Below are 14139 nucleotides of genomic sequence, written 5' to 3' on the forward strand. Positions count from 1 at the left end.
AATCATTTTAAAATTTCTTGTAACATAATGATTGTGAACATTATTTAAGATAGGTATTTTAGATAAGATTATTTAAATCATGGTTGTAGGTATAATTGTTTAAAAATATATATGTATTTAACATTGAATACTTGACGCTATGTTCATAACTATTAGATTATTTAGGTGTTTAGCCAAATAAACTTGATAAGCTAAAAATGTTTGACTGCCTATATCTTTAATGATTAATAGGTAAGAACATTTAATTTATACTTTGTAAGTATGTGTTTTGATTTTTTGTGTCAACTGATTTATATGTAGTACTGTATTTTATTAAAAATTTAATATTTAATTACAAAAATTAATATTACTTAATATTGGAATTTTCAAGCGATAATTAATTTAGTTTCATTTAGATTTGTGAATTGTATACTTATAAATTCTATTGTATTATTTGTTGATTTAAAAAATGTAGGTGTGTTTTGTATACTAATGTTATCTTGTTAATGTGTGATTGTATTTGTCAAATTTAAGATTATCTAGTTACTATTTTAATGAATATCTGCTTTATAATATAGATGAACGTGAAGATGTTCAAAAGAAAACATTTACCAAGTGGATAAATTCACAATTGTCAAAAGTGAGTTACTTTATTTATATTGATAATCTTTTAAACAATAATACTTATCTTTAAAAACATTTGGTTATAGGAAAACCATGAAATCATATCTGACTTATTTTTGGATTTACAAAATGGCACTAAATTACTTTATTTGTTAGAAATTCTAACTGGCTTTCAAATTGTAAGTAATTGTGTTTTGGGTGTTTATTTAATATTTTATTTTATGTATTTTGTTTGTAGAAACCAGAAAAAGGATGTATGAGAGTTCATCACCTGAATAATGTAAATAAAGCTTTACAAATATTGGAACAAAATAATGTAAGTATATATAAAAAAAAACATTTTTCCTATTTACGAATAAAATGGTTTAATGATATAGGTAACATACAATTTCCAACATTTTTTTTTTTGTGAATATTGATACCATTATTAATTTTCAGGTAAAACTGGTGAATATAAGTAGTAATGATATAGTTGATGGTAGTCCAAAACTAATATTAGGATTAGTATGGAGTATTATATTGCATTGGCAGGTAAATTTAGCATTTAGCATTTATTATGTTTATTTTTATTATTAAATAATAATGAATATTTAATTTATATGGCGATAAAATATAGTTTAAAATGTAAATATTGATTTATTAATCATTTAAATGTAAATTATTAGGTTGATTGTCATTTGAAAGAACTAATGTCTGAATCACAGCAAACAAATTTAGAAAAGACACTGTTAGCATGGTGTCGTAAAAATACAGAAGTAAGAATTTTAATTAAATATTTTATTCTGGGAAATAATTTTAAATCATGCTTTTACTTTCAGGGTTATGGTGTTGACATTAAAAATTTTACTACAAGTTGGTCAGATGGGTTAGCATTTAATGCATTAATACACAAGTTCAGACCTGATCTTTTAGATTATGATTCTGTTCTAAAACAACATCCAAATGCTAGACTTGAAAATGTATTTTTTGCTGCTCATCAACATTTAAATATTGAACGTTTATTAGATCCTGAAGGTACTTTATTTATGATTAAATATTTAGTATTTATATAATTTATTATTCTTTTGTTTCATTTATTTAGATGTTAATACATCTATACCAGACAAAAAATCTGTTATGATGTACGTTATGTGCTTGTTTCAAAGATTATCTCAATACTCAGATGAAATAGGAGCTTTAAAAACTGATACACAAGTAAGAATTAAAAATAATTTTTTTTTTTTTTTTTTTTTTTTTAATATGCCAATAAAATAAAAATTATTTATAAGTACGAAGAAGATAAATTCAAAAAATCTGATGAAAGACCATTAAGTATGTTAACAAATATATCAGTTGAACTTGGTGGTTATCAAACTGCATTGGAAGAAGTTTTAACATGGTTACTAGAAGCTGAAGATCGTTTACACCAATCAGAAAAAACACCTGAAGATTTGGAGGGTGTTAGGGAAATATTTCATATGCATGAAGTAAATCAATTTATTGCTTAGACATTAAAGATAAAATAAATAAATTATTGATTTTAAATTTTTGCTTGAAGAATTTTCTTATTGAATTGTCACATCATCAAGAAGGAGTTGGATCAATATTAGAAGAAGGAGCTAGAATGTTAGCTGATGGCGGTTTAACTGAAGAAGAAGAACAAGAAGTTCGTATTCAAATGAAATTGTTAAATTCGCGGTGGGAAAAATTAAGAATTACTGCTATGGAAAGGCAAACTAAGTATGTGGAATTTATCTTTATTTACAAAAGGTAATTTATTTCACTGTTACTATTTTTCATGTTTAGAATACATGAATCTTTAATGGGAATCCAGCAAAAACAATTAGATGAATTACGTTTGTGGTTAACACAAACTGAAGACCGTATATCACATTTGTCACAATCTGCTAAAATGGATGTTGACTGCTTACGTTCACAGCTTGAAGAACATTCTGCACTTAGAGCTGATTTAAGGAAACAGCAGCTATCAGTTGATTCATTATCTAATCTTGTAGTAGTCATAGATGAAAATGCATTCCCCGACTCTGGTAAGTATTTTTGAGCTATTTGTTATTAATTTTTTTTGTATATAGATTAATTTAGATATTTAGTCTATGACTAATATCACCTCAATTTTGAAGCAAATTTATAATACCCAGATTCTACTCAAAGATTAGATTAAAAATGAAAAATTTAAAAGTATATATAAATATCAGAATAATGATGTAAAAATACATCTTAAAAAAATGGATATTATAGATGTATTTAAACTAAGATGCAGGAGTTAATGTAAGGGGAGCCATTAAAATATTGTTGTGAAGACACATAGTTTCTGTGGGATGAAAATGTTAGAATACTTCTAGTATATTATAATTATAAATTAATACATTAGTTTATAACATTAATAACTTTATAATTGTGAAAATTATTGGTGAACTTTTAAAATATATATTTATATATCATTGCTGTCAAAAAGTTAAAAACCTAATGCTATTGACTTACTTATTTTTGGATTGAATGTTGAAATTATTTATTGTTAGAAGTTAAGAACATATTTTAATTTTTAATTTTTAAAAAATAATATATTATTTAATAGTACATGTACAAATGGAAGATGAATTATCTGCCTTGGGTGAACGCTGGGCTCATATTTGTAAGTGGGCTGAAGAATATGGTGTTAAGTTACAGACATTATTAATGAAGTGTAGTCGTATTACGGAACAACTATCATGGTTACAATCATGGTTTGATTCAAAAGAAATAAATCTTAAACATATGGAATCCAAACATGTTACTGAAGTGGCAGAAATTTTAGATAGAATCAAACAATTACAAGTAAAATACTTGACTACCTAAAAATAAAAAGTTTATTGAAATAATAAATTATATTCTGAATTATAGACATTACGCCACCAAATGTCAAGTCAACAAAAAAATATTAATCATCTTCAAACTAAAATTCAGAATTTGGAAGAAGAATTTTTGTATACTGATGATTGTCCTTATTCAGAAAAAATAGAAACTCTACAAGACAGATGTGATGCTTTAGTGCAAATTATTGAAATACAAGCTCAAAGAGTATGTTTATTTAATTAATTACAAATAAATTAGTAATTTATTATAGGGACAGAAATTGGAGAAAAATTATAATCCTTCTTTCTGTGCTAATAATGTAAAATGATAATATACAGTAAAGTATACAATAATAATAAAACAATATATAATTTTTAGAAAATTTTTACTTTAAAAAAAATTATTGGTTATAAATTATCTAAAAATATATTCATATTTTATGTATATTTAATAATGTAATATCTTAAGTACATCTTTTTTTGTAAATTTGTAGAACATTAAGTTCAAAAAAGAGTGGTAAAGTTGGTAATGCTCTGCTGTACTGTAGGTTTATCGTTACCTACATGATTTCGTAAAAATTAAAATGCAGACGCTCATAAAATTTTTTCTTATAATGACGCTTCTAGTTTTCTCTATAGCTATTTGAGGGAAAACTTAGTGTTGCATTTTTAACCTTGGATATAAATACAAACATTTTTATGGGTTTTCAACAACCATTATTACTTCAAATTTTTAGAATTTTGACAAATTCCCTTAATTTGGATACTAGGATAATATTTTTTATTATTATTTATTAGTACCTCATTGTGCCATTAACTCAATTATACATATAGTGATTTGTTTTTGAGTTGCAACTTTATAAAAAAATCAGTTTTGCATAAAAATTACTGTTTTCCATTTATATTTTTGTGGGTTTTCCTGTTGCTTTTAAAAATTGCTAGAAACTTCTTACTTTTAACCTTTATAATGTACCAAAGATATAAATTTTGCCTTCGGAAACCACCCCTGAAATTTTAAGTACTTTATAAATCTTAATTATTATTTTTACTGGAACTATTTGTAATTTAATTTTAGATATTAGATGCTGGTTTTGAATTTGATTTAATAAGCAATTCAAATTTAGAAAAATCAGATGAAAAACTTTTGGAAGACAGTTCATTTGATGGTAGTTTAAATTTATCGGATACTGAGGTATGCATTTTTATTTTTTTTGTACTTACCATTTTTTTTTCACTTATCTCGTATAATATAATATATATTTTAAGGAACTTGGTTGGAAGCGTAGAAGGAAAGGTGGATCATTTCAAGAAGATGAATATGATAATGCTACATCAAACTTGAGTAATTGGTTAAAGAGGACCAAAAAATTGCTCGATGAACCTTTAGAAGTTGAAGAGCAAGCAGCTTTGTATGAAGATATTATGTCTGAAATTGACAGTCAAAAATCTCAGTTAGATTTTGCTAGTAAATTTATTACATCTAGTGAAAGTAAGGTTCATTATATTAATTTTATTTTAGTTATGTAAATTCACATTGCTTGATAAACATCTATTGTTATTTTTCTTAGGTAATAATACTCCATTTCCTAAACTTGATCACTATAATACATTGTGTGCCGAATTTAGTGATTTGGAAACTGCTTTAATTACATTCAAAAGTAAAATAAAATATAACCTTGAAAAAAAACAGACATCAAAAGAAATGAACAATTTAAAATTAATATTTGACGGTTATGCTAAATGGCTAGATAGTGGAAATTGTACATTTGAACAAATAAAGGTTAGTAAAAGCATTAAAATTCAACAATGATGAATTTATAACATTTGTAATTAAATCATTTGCTTATAGGTAAAGTTAAAATCATTAAAATCTCTTGAAGATCGTATTACTAATCTACATACACATAGTAAACTGTTGGATTCCAATGACTCTATAAGAAATGAAGTTGAAAAATGTTTATCTAGTTGGAATACTTTAAATGAAAAGTATGTATTAAATTTAATAAAAGAAAAAAAAATCTTAAATATTTTCTAGTAAATAAATTTTTTTTTTAGATTTTCTACTTATGAAATACAAGCAAAATTATCACAAGAAACTAATTCTAACACAAAGTTTAAAGAATCAAAAGAAGAGCTTACTGGCTGGATTAATAAATTGGAAGGAGTATTATTAGGTGAACCGGTTCTAATGAATTATTCAAATGTTTTGACAAATCAATTAGAACAATTAAAAGAAATGCAGAAGTCGATAAATGACCGCCGTGATACTTTAGAAATGGTAAATACACTCGGGCAAGACATTTTAGAAAAGATAAATAGTGAAGTAGCTGCAGAAAGATTGACTGAAGACCTTCAAGATTTAAATACAAGATGGAGTGATATTCCAGTTTTGTTAGATGAACGCATTTTAAAGTTACAAAAAGGTGTTATATTAACTATTAAGTTTTTGTAATTCTTCAATTTTTATTAATTACTAAATGAACCATGTTAATTTTTAGATTTGATTTTAGTCCTAGAATTAGAATCTAATTTTAGAACATTAGAAGATCTAATGGAACAAAGTGAAGATCTATTCAATTATTATAATTCTCAAAGTGATCAACCAGATTTAAAAATGATAAATGTATGACAATTATCTATTATTTTTTTATTTAAATATTTATCGAAACAACTATTTTTTAGTCTTTGATAAAGATAATCAATTTCTTATTAGTTTTGGAGGAATAGAATGTATCTAGCATACTACTATTTCTTTAAGAAGATAATTTTTTATGTGTGTGGACATCACTTCTAGTAGAGTGGGCTCAACAGATCACATGACAATAAAATAACTTAAACATATTGTGAATTAATATTTTATAATGTTATTGTATAAATAAATAATTTATGTATAGGATGTCTGTGATTCTGTTTCTCAATTATACGAGAAACTGCATGGTGATATGATAAATATATTTGAGTCATCTGTGGATCCAAAATTTAAGCTGGATATGAATCAGAAATTAGAGTCTATTAAAGAAAAGTTAAATACAATTGTAAAATTTAAAGAAGATATTGCCATCGAAGGATTAAAAACAATAGAAAAAGTAATTAAAGTATAGATACAGAATTCCATTTTTTATTTATAATTTCAGTTTATCTCAAATTCTATAATCGGAATTCATTATAAATTATTAATTACTATTATTGCTTCAGGATTTTACTGATGTAAAAAAATGTGTGTCTGAAGTTGAAAAAAGTCATTCATATCGAGAGAAGGATCCTGTAGGTTCAGCTGGTGAACTTATAAAATTAAAGAATAAATATCATACTCTACATGACAAACTTTTGGAAAAAAAACCAAAGTTAGAAAAACTTGGTAAGTATTTGTAATATTTACTTTTATTGATTTACTTAATAATTATTTTGTACAGAACTCAGTGAAGATGATGATGTAAAAATGTTAGTTTTAAAGTGGAATAAAGTGCTTGATGGTGTGCAGTTGATAAAAAACCGTTTACAACAAGATGTACAACTTCACTCTGAGTTTAAAGGTAAATTATTTATTGCTTTTGTTATTGATCCATGGAATAGTGTTTCTCAACCTTTCCTATTAAAACGGAAATCTATTTTCAACCCCTTTATAAATTTAATTTTAAAGTTTCTTAGATAAAACATTAATTAGGAGTAGTTTATTCATTAATTTCTATAGACTTAATTTGTTAAAATTAAATTTATATTATGCCTGTTAAAAAAAGAAAAAGTACTTATATTTATTATTAAAAATTAGTCATATAGTTATTAACATGAAAGTTACTTATAAGTTATTATAAAAAAAAATGCTAGTAGATCTAAGCTAGCCATTTTAATCACAGATAGTTTTTAGTTTAATATAATTATTTTTAATTAATTAATTAATTAATTATGTTTGCTTATAGTTTTAATGTCTCAAGAAAATGTTTGGCTTGATAAATTAGATAAATGTCTAAAAAAAAGTGTTAAAACTATAGCAACTGACGCAGAAGAAATATCTGAAGAACTTGATGTAAGTGTTTATTTATAAATTATTTTAATTCAAATAATATTATTAGTTTTGTCAGTGGTTGGCAACTGTTGGCTTGGGCGACAACTGTATATGGCCCACATTAAATTCTAAGACGACAAAATATCATAACAAAATAATCATATTGTATAAATATAATTTATTTTATACAGTTTATTATTTTAAAATTTTAAACAGTATTTTTTTTTTTATAGTAAATAATTTAAGAATATAAAATTTTTATTTTTATCTGGCCTGAACTTTTTTTAATTTTTGAATGTGGCTCGAGAATTTACAAAGGTTTCTGACCATTGGTTTAGGTTTTAAATCCATAATATGGCCTATTTTACTGATTACACAAGTATTTTTGTAACATTTGAAAACAGTTTGGTTAGTTAAATGAATAATTAGAAATATTATTTTTAATACGTTATAAAAATAACTAATTTAGATAAGAAAAAAATAAATAAGAGTATTAATTTTTAATTAAGTCCATTTTTTTTTTCAAAACACCAAGCTTTTGTAAACATTATCAATTATAGATTATATTTATTTATATTTTTTAGGACTTAGAAAACTGTCTCAGAAATCATCCAGAATCTAGGGTTGATCGATTAAATGAAATTGGTGCTATTTTGTCTGATCACAATGTAATGGCATCTAGTATAAAAGTAGATTTAGCAAAAGTTACATCACGCTGCAAAAAACTTACAACTCAAGTAATTTTATTTTATTATTTTGTTATTGTTATTTTAGTTTAATTTATTATTTATTTTTATCTAGCATTGCTGACTTCTAGGGAGACTGCTGACAATTTTTCAGCACATATAATTAAAATATTATACTTATATTTAACCATATTAATTTCAAAACATAATAAAATATATATTTTTTATGTTATATATTTATGTTAGGCAGAAGAAAAAGTTCAACGTTTAGAAGAAAGCATTGAACAAACTCAAAAGTCTGAAAATTGCATTGCTGAGTTTCAACAATGGCTTGAAACTACTGATCAACAACTTACATCTCGTATTCAAAATGATTTTTCACCACAAGATTTACCTAATGATGTTGAAGTAAGTTAATTCTCTAATAAATGAATCAAAATCTTAACTGTTAGTCATAAATATTTCATGTTATTTGATATTTCAAATATATTTAATCATCGTCCATAGCACTGTATTTCACTTTCAATCATAAACACCATCCCCACATACTTACAATTAGTTAGTCATTTATACTCGTAATTATATTACAATTCATTTGAAATATATGATAAAACAATGTTTGCAGGATCAAAGTAGGTTATTATTACCTTACGGATTTGCTATGTTGTTTAAAAAAAGTGTGTATCAAATTAAAAAAAAATAACAAATTAGTACAATCTAATCTGAAAAACGATTGTTACAAACAACAAAGTGCATGGGGGCAGCTATAGTTAAAATATTTAAAAAAAAAATTATATTTTAAAATAATAATAAACTGATTTACAATATGTGATTAAAAATTGTTATCATGTACATTTCCTAATTTTTTTTTTGTAAAATTGTTTTTCTATACATATATCTATGTATATAATATCAAGTATCAATTATACAATTGTTGTATAAAACATGAATTGGACTACGACTGCTGCGGATAGATTGTAATATTGCATGTGTATTGTGTATATGTAATCGACAATCCTAGCAGTAGTGTCATTTTCTTAATTACATTGTATTATATCGAAATATACACAATTAGTTAATTAGATATAGAAGTCCAATACTTCATATAAAAATATAATATAGCATTAATAAAGTAGATAAATGTTATTTTATAGATTATGGAGCAAAAATGTTTGCACAAGAGTATTAATTAGTACATTTTTTATATAAAAAAAAACCATGTAATTTTGTGCAAAATAAAACTTTTTAAAAATTAATCTACATCCCTTGAATAGGATTTGTAGATTGCTTTTATAATATTTAAAATACACCATAAAAAGATGCAATAGCACAGGAATCTGGTCTTTACTGATTATAGATATTACATTTTTAATTGTTTGTTTTTTTTATATTGTTTCTTTAAAATTATCTTGACATTCACATACAATAAAAATTGTTTTTTTTTTATAGTTGGTATTTTTTTTCTAAATTCAAATTTTGAGTACCTATTTTTTGGAATTATTATTATACATATCTTAATGTTATGTTAATGACTAAATACTTTTATATTATTAAGAACTAATAAATAGTATTATTGTATGTATTCTATGTATTCTATGTCTTACTTAAATTACAGTATTACACTATTCCTTGGAATTTTGAAATTAGTATTGTGTTAATAACAATTCTTATTATCAAAAATTAAAATGGCATTGCTTATGAATATATCATGTCATTTATATTAATACAATTTTTTATTTTTTTTCCTGAGATTCTAATCTAGTGAACTGTTGGTTCACTGAATCTGATAATCATGTCCTATTCTTTTCATATTAATAACTACTAAAGTTATAATGCTTGAATATAATAATTATGTTATTACATGTTACTATATTTACAATTATTGTAAATATTTTTTATTGATATTGTTTTTTTTTTTTTTTGCGAAATAGAGATTATCAAATGAATTCCAAAACCAAGCTAAACTTTTACACGATATGGAGGAACAAATTTGCAACTACGAAATAGCAAATAAAAAAGAAGTAGCAAATCGTTTGAAAGATCAACTGTCCTTATTAAAAGTAAGGAACTTTAATTAATTTAATATTTGTTTAAACTGAACAAGTTAAATATTAATTTTGATTTATTGTACTGTATTATTGTTTAGAAACGTTTCTATCAGCTAGAAGAGAAGTTTGAAAGATATCAATCTCCTGGAGATTTACCAACTCGTGTTACTAGAGTGTTGAGAGAATTACAATCCATTGAAAATACTATTTGTCTTTTAGAGCTGGCATCAGATGATCCTGATAGTATTAAAGGGCAATTAGAACAATGTTTGGTAATTATTACACATTCTTAAATTATATTTATACCATATTATGATTAGAATGTGTAAACTATTCTTTCTATTTGGAAAATGTATTATATATTTAAATTAGAATTGAAAATATAAGGTTAACTCTATAAAAATGCATTAGGATTAAAGTTAAACTTATTGTATTTAAATGAACAACCAAAACTTACATTAAATTTATATTTATGTAATGTACCATTTATAACTTATTATTTATGATAACATGTATGATAAATAATTATCATAATCATAAAAACTTTTTAAAATAGCTAATAGATATTTTTATTCAACTACAACCACTTAAATCATTGTTAGTTCTAATATGTCATACAAATAAAATATAATTATATATAATTTTTGTTTTTTTAACAGTTAAATTCTTATTACACAAGATAAACTTATAATAGAGCTTTTGAATACTTAATTACTAACATATTTTATTTAAGTCTATTTTTATAAGATTTTAAGTCAAACCAAGAATTTTATTTTATTTTATTTAAAAGTAAAGTATTGCAATGTAAGCCATATATCTAGTGCATAAAACTGAATATTTAATCAATAATAAAAATATTATATTATAATATTATAACTATTTATTTTTATAAAAAAGTAAATTTTTAATTTTAATTTCAAATTATAGATTGTATTATTTAAAATGCCATTTAATAAAATATTTATATCTTTAGTTTATTGTTTATAATTAATACTTATTAAAAAAAAAAAAAAAAAAAAAAAATCAAATATTACAGAAAACGAATTCTGCATTAGAAAGCTTAAAAAGTGAAGTAGAATTTGTGATAAATTCAAATGAAAATTGTGAAAACCAACTTCAACTAGAAACTATAAAACAGTTGTACTCAAAAGTAAGTTAATTTTGTTTTATTTCAAAAACACAATTTAGAAAATAATCACTTCCATAAGTGTTAAAATTAATTAAAATGTATTTTTTGTTTAGTTGGTGATTGATATTTATGACACCAAATCTAAGCTTGAAAAAGGATTAAATGCTTTGGATTTTCTTGACACTAATATTAATAATATGTCTAACTGGTTGACTAAGGTGGAACAAAGATTAGATGAGTTTGAAAATATTCAATTACCTGAAAAAAATGTAGAAGCCAAAATTAAATTTAGCAAAGTAATATTTATTATTATTTTATATTTGTTTTTATACAATGTGCAATGTATAATTATATTTTATAATAGCACATGTTAGACAAAGAAATTGAAAATTGGGAAAAAGTTAAAAATTCAATTTATACTCGTTATACTGAATTTAAATCACTCAAAGATCCTTTGTGTGAAGATGATATATACTGTGAACGTATTGATATAATTTCTAATAGATGGACATTAGTTCTAGAAAGGCTTCATAATAATTCAACACAACTGAAGGTAAGTTTAATAAAATGTATTATGTTTGCTTATAGCAGTTATTTTAAAATTATTTATAATTTGTTGTATATTAATTTATTTTTAATAGATTTTAAATTAATATTATTATTTTAAAACTTTGATCTTTTTATCTACCAATGTGTAGTGGATTAATATTTTTGTTTTTTAATGATTTTATTTATTTTCATGCATTTAATAAAAATATATTAATTTTTAGGATATATCTACAATAACGACTAGTGCAAAATTAGAATCGTCTGATAAATCCACAATATATAAAGAAACATGTGTACCTGAAATTACAATTACTGAAGAAGAAGGTAAAAATAATCATAAAGCATTAATGGAAGATAATGAAAATGATACATTCCAATTAACTAAAAACAGTATATTATTTTCACAAGTATCGCAAGTAATCCTTCTGTTTTTCAATCTTTTGTGAAACCTAAATATGAAAATAATACACAAGAGTGTGTCATGGTTGAGATTAAAGAGCATGAAATACTTAAGTCTAGTGTTATTAGTCATGGTGAAGTAACTGCAGTTCACCGTGTAGTTCCTGAGGGTTATGCAGAAATGGTAGAGTTATCTGAGGATACAGAAACAGATGCAGATGAAACAGATGAGGAAAAATGGCCTCAAATTGTATACAGAAGAAAAAATACTGAAAAAAAATCATGTTTGAGTCCGTGTGAAATTTTAGTCAAGCGACAAAAACTGGCATCAAATGATTCATTAAAGTCTAGTTTAGAGAGCTTACATAGTAATTCATTTTTTTATTTTAATCGGGTCTTATTTTTCATTCAATACATGTTATACTTTAGGCAAGGAATATATGGAGTCCTTAGAAGAAGAAAAAAATCTTACTGATCCTGACTGTGTTAAAGAGAACAAAATGCATCAGACTACTATAACTCCACGGCAAAGTTCAAAATCTGATAATCACGAAAAATTTGTAATGAATAATAAGGATATAAAATCATTACAAATTATTGAAGCTGTTCCTGAAGATAATGATAGTTTTGATGGCAGTGATAAAGAAACTGACGATGCAGTATTATTTTCAGAAGATGAAGGACTCAATGATAAGTATCCAGACTCTAGTTCATCTGATGAAGAACTATTAACAAAGGTTAGTAAATTATTTTATGAACTCTTCTACACTCAACTAAAAATAACTATTATTAGTTCTAAATTATTTTACTAAAAAAATTAAGTAATATCATACAGTGGCGTCATTTGGAGGGGGGTAGCAGGCGGGAGCAATTGCCCCACCCTTGATTTCTTATGGGCTGGTCAAATTTTCGGTACCATGGGCCAAAGGGCCGATAGAATTGTGACATTGCGTCACCGCTCATAGCGGGCCACTCGCCGATAAAAAATTTTCCCCACCCCAAGAAATACTGAAATGACGCCCCTGATATCATATTTTTAAGATGTTTTAAATTTCAATACCGTAATATAAAAAACCAAGTATACTGAATTAGTACACTGTTTATTATGTTTCACAATGTTTATAAATAGGGCCCGGATTTTTATGCAAATGCATATTCTTCTACATTTGACGTATAATAATTCTGATTAAATATCTTGACGTTTCGTAAAACGTAGATTCTACTGTTAATTTTTAATTTTGCATATTTTTGCATATTTGCATCAAAATGCATAATAATTGCATATTTCGGGGTAATTACATAAAATGTGCATATTTAACAAATACTTGATAAAATATTTTAAATTTTACTCAAAGTTTGATATACATGCCGACTTTCCCGATCGCCGACGTTCCTGACAAATATAATTCGACCGATTAAAACAAAATATTTTATTAAAGGGAATTCCGTGACAGACATATAGACGTATTATAGACATTATCTTATAGATAAATATATATATTTTTATATATATCATAATCTGATTTCTGGGACATGCGATTAAGTTAACATAATATTATAGTAATATTAGTTACTGGCTGTTGTTCGTCGGTGTAGTGTGTCCACGGTTTTTTTTCTTAATATCAATTATCAACATTTAAAAAAATGCCAAAGGCAAATAAAGCACATTTTTATGTAGCCGAATATCCAGGCATCTTTAAAACAGACGGAGGTGTATTATTTTGTATTTGTTGTGGTATCAACGTGTCATGTAATAGAAAATCACAAGTTACACAACATTTAGAAACTTCAAAACACATCGGAAATTATAAGTTGAAGTCTAATAAAGAACAGGTCAGTCAACAATTTATTCAAAAATCGTTTACTCAAGCTAGAACAAATAACCAACATT

At 24.5% G+C, this 14139-nt stretch overlaps 1 protein-coding gene across 3 annotated transcripts in view; it reads left to right on the top strand.

Annotated features, from left to right (window-relative positions):
- Nucleotides 1–14139, top strand: part of LOC114119047 (dystrophin, isoforms A/C/F/G/H) — a 54625-nt gene that overhangs the window by 732 nt on the left and 39754 nt on the right. For all 3 annotated transcript variants that reach the window (XM_050201140.1, XM_050201139.1, XM_050201141.1), the window contains exons 2-32: nt 558–619; nt 690–782; nt 842–919; nt 1042–1134; nt 1269–1358; nt 1422–1617; nt 1685–1797; nt 1872–2069; nt 2141–2322; nt 2389–2630; nt 3179–3417; nt 3484–3660; nt 4510–4626; nt 4701–4923; nt 5003–5214; nt 5284–5420; nt 5490–5857; nt 5933–6057; nt 6329–6520; nt 6630–6792; nt 6848–6967; nt 7352–7458; nt 8022–8174; nt 8370–8531; nt 10055–10183; nt 10270–10443; nt 11208–11321; nt 11414–11596; nt 11665–11853; nt 12071–12173; nt 12678–12985. In XM_050201140.1, the coding sequence (XP_050057097.1) occupies nt 558–619; nt 690–782; nt 842–919; nt 1042–1134; nt 1269–1358; nt 1422–1617; nt 1685–1797; nt 1872–2069; nt 2141–2322; nt 2389–2630; nt 3179–3417; nt 3484–3660; nt 4510–4626; nt 4701–4923; nt 5003–5214; nt 5284–5420; nt 5490–5857; nt 5933–6057; nt 6329–6520; nt 6630–6792; nt 6848–6967; nt 7352–7458; nt 8022–8174; nt 8370–8531; nt 10055–10183; nt 10270–10443; nt 11208–11321; nt 11414–11596; nt 11665–11853; nt 12071–12173; nt 12678–12985 (5042 nt within the window). The remainder of the gene's footprint in view (nt 1–557; nt 620–689; nt 783–841; nt 920–1041; nt 1135–1268; nt 1359–1421; nt 1618–1684; nt 1798–1871; nt 2070–2140; nt 2323–2388; nt 2631–3178; nt 3418–3483; nt 3661–4509; nt 4627–4700; nt 4924–5002; nt 5215–5283; nt 5421–5489; nt 5858–5932; nt 6058–6328; nt 6521–6629; nt 6793–6847; nt 6968–7351; nt 7459–8021; nt 8175–8369; nt 8532–10054; nt 10184–10269; nt 10444–11207; nt 11322–11413; nt 11597–11664; nt 11854–12070; nt 12174–12677; nt 12986–14139) is intronic.

This window comes from Aphis gossypii, chromosome 2, assembly GCF_020184175.1.
Source record: "Aphis gossypii isolate Hap1 chromosome 2, ASM2018417v2, whole genome shotgun sequence".
Taxonomy (NCBI): Eukaryota; Metazoa; Arthropoda; class Insecta; order Hemiptera; family Aphididae; genus Aphis; species Aphis gossypii.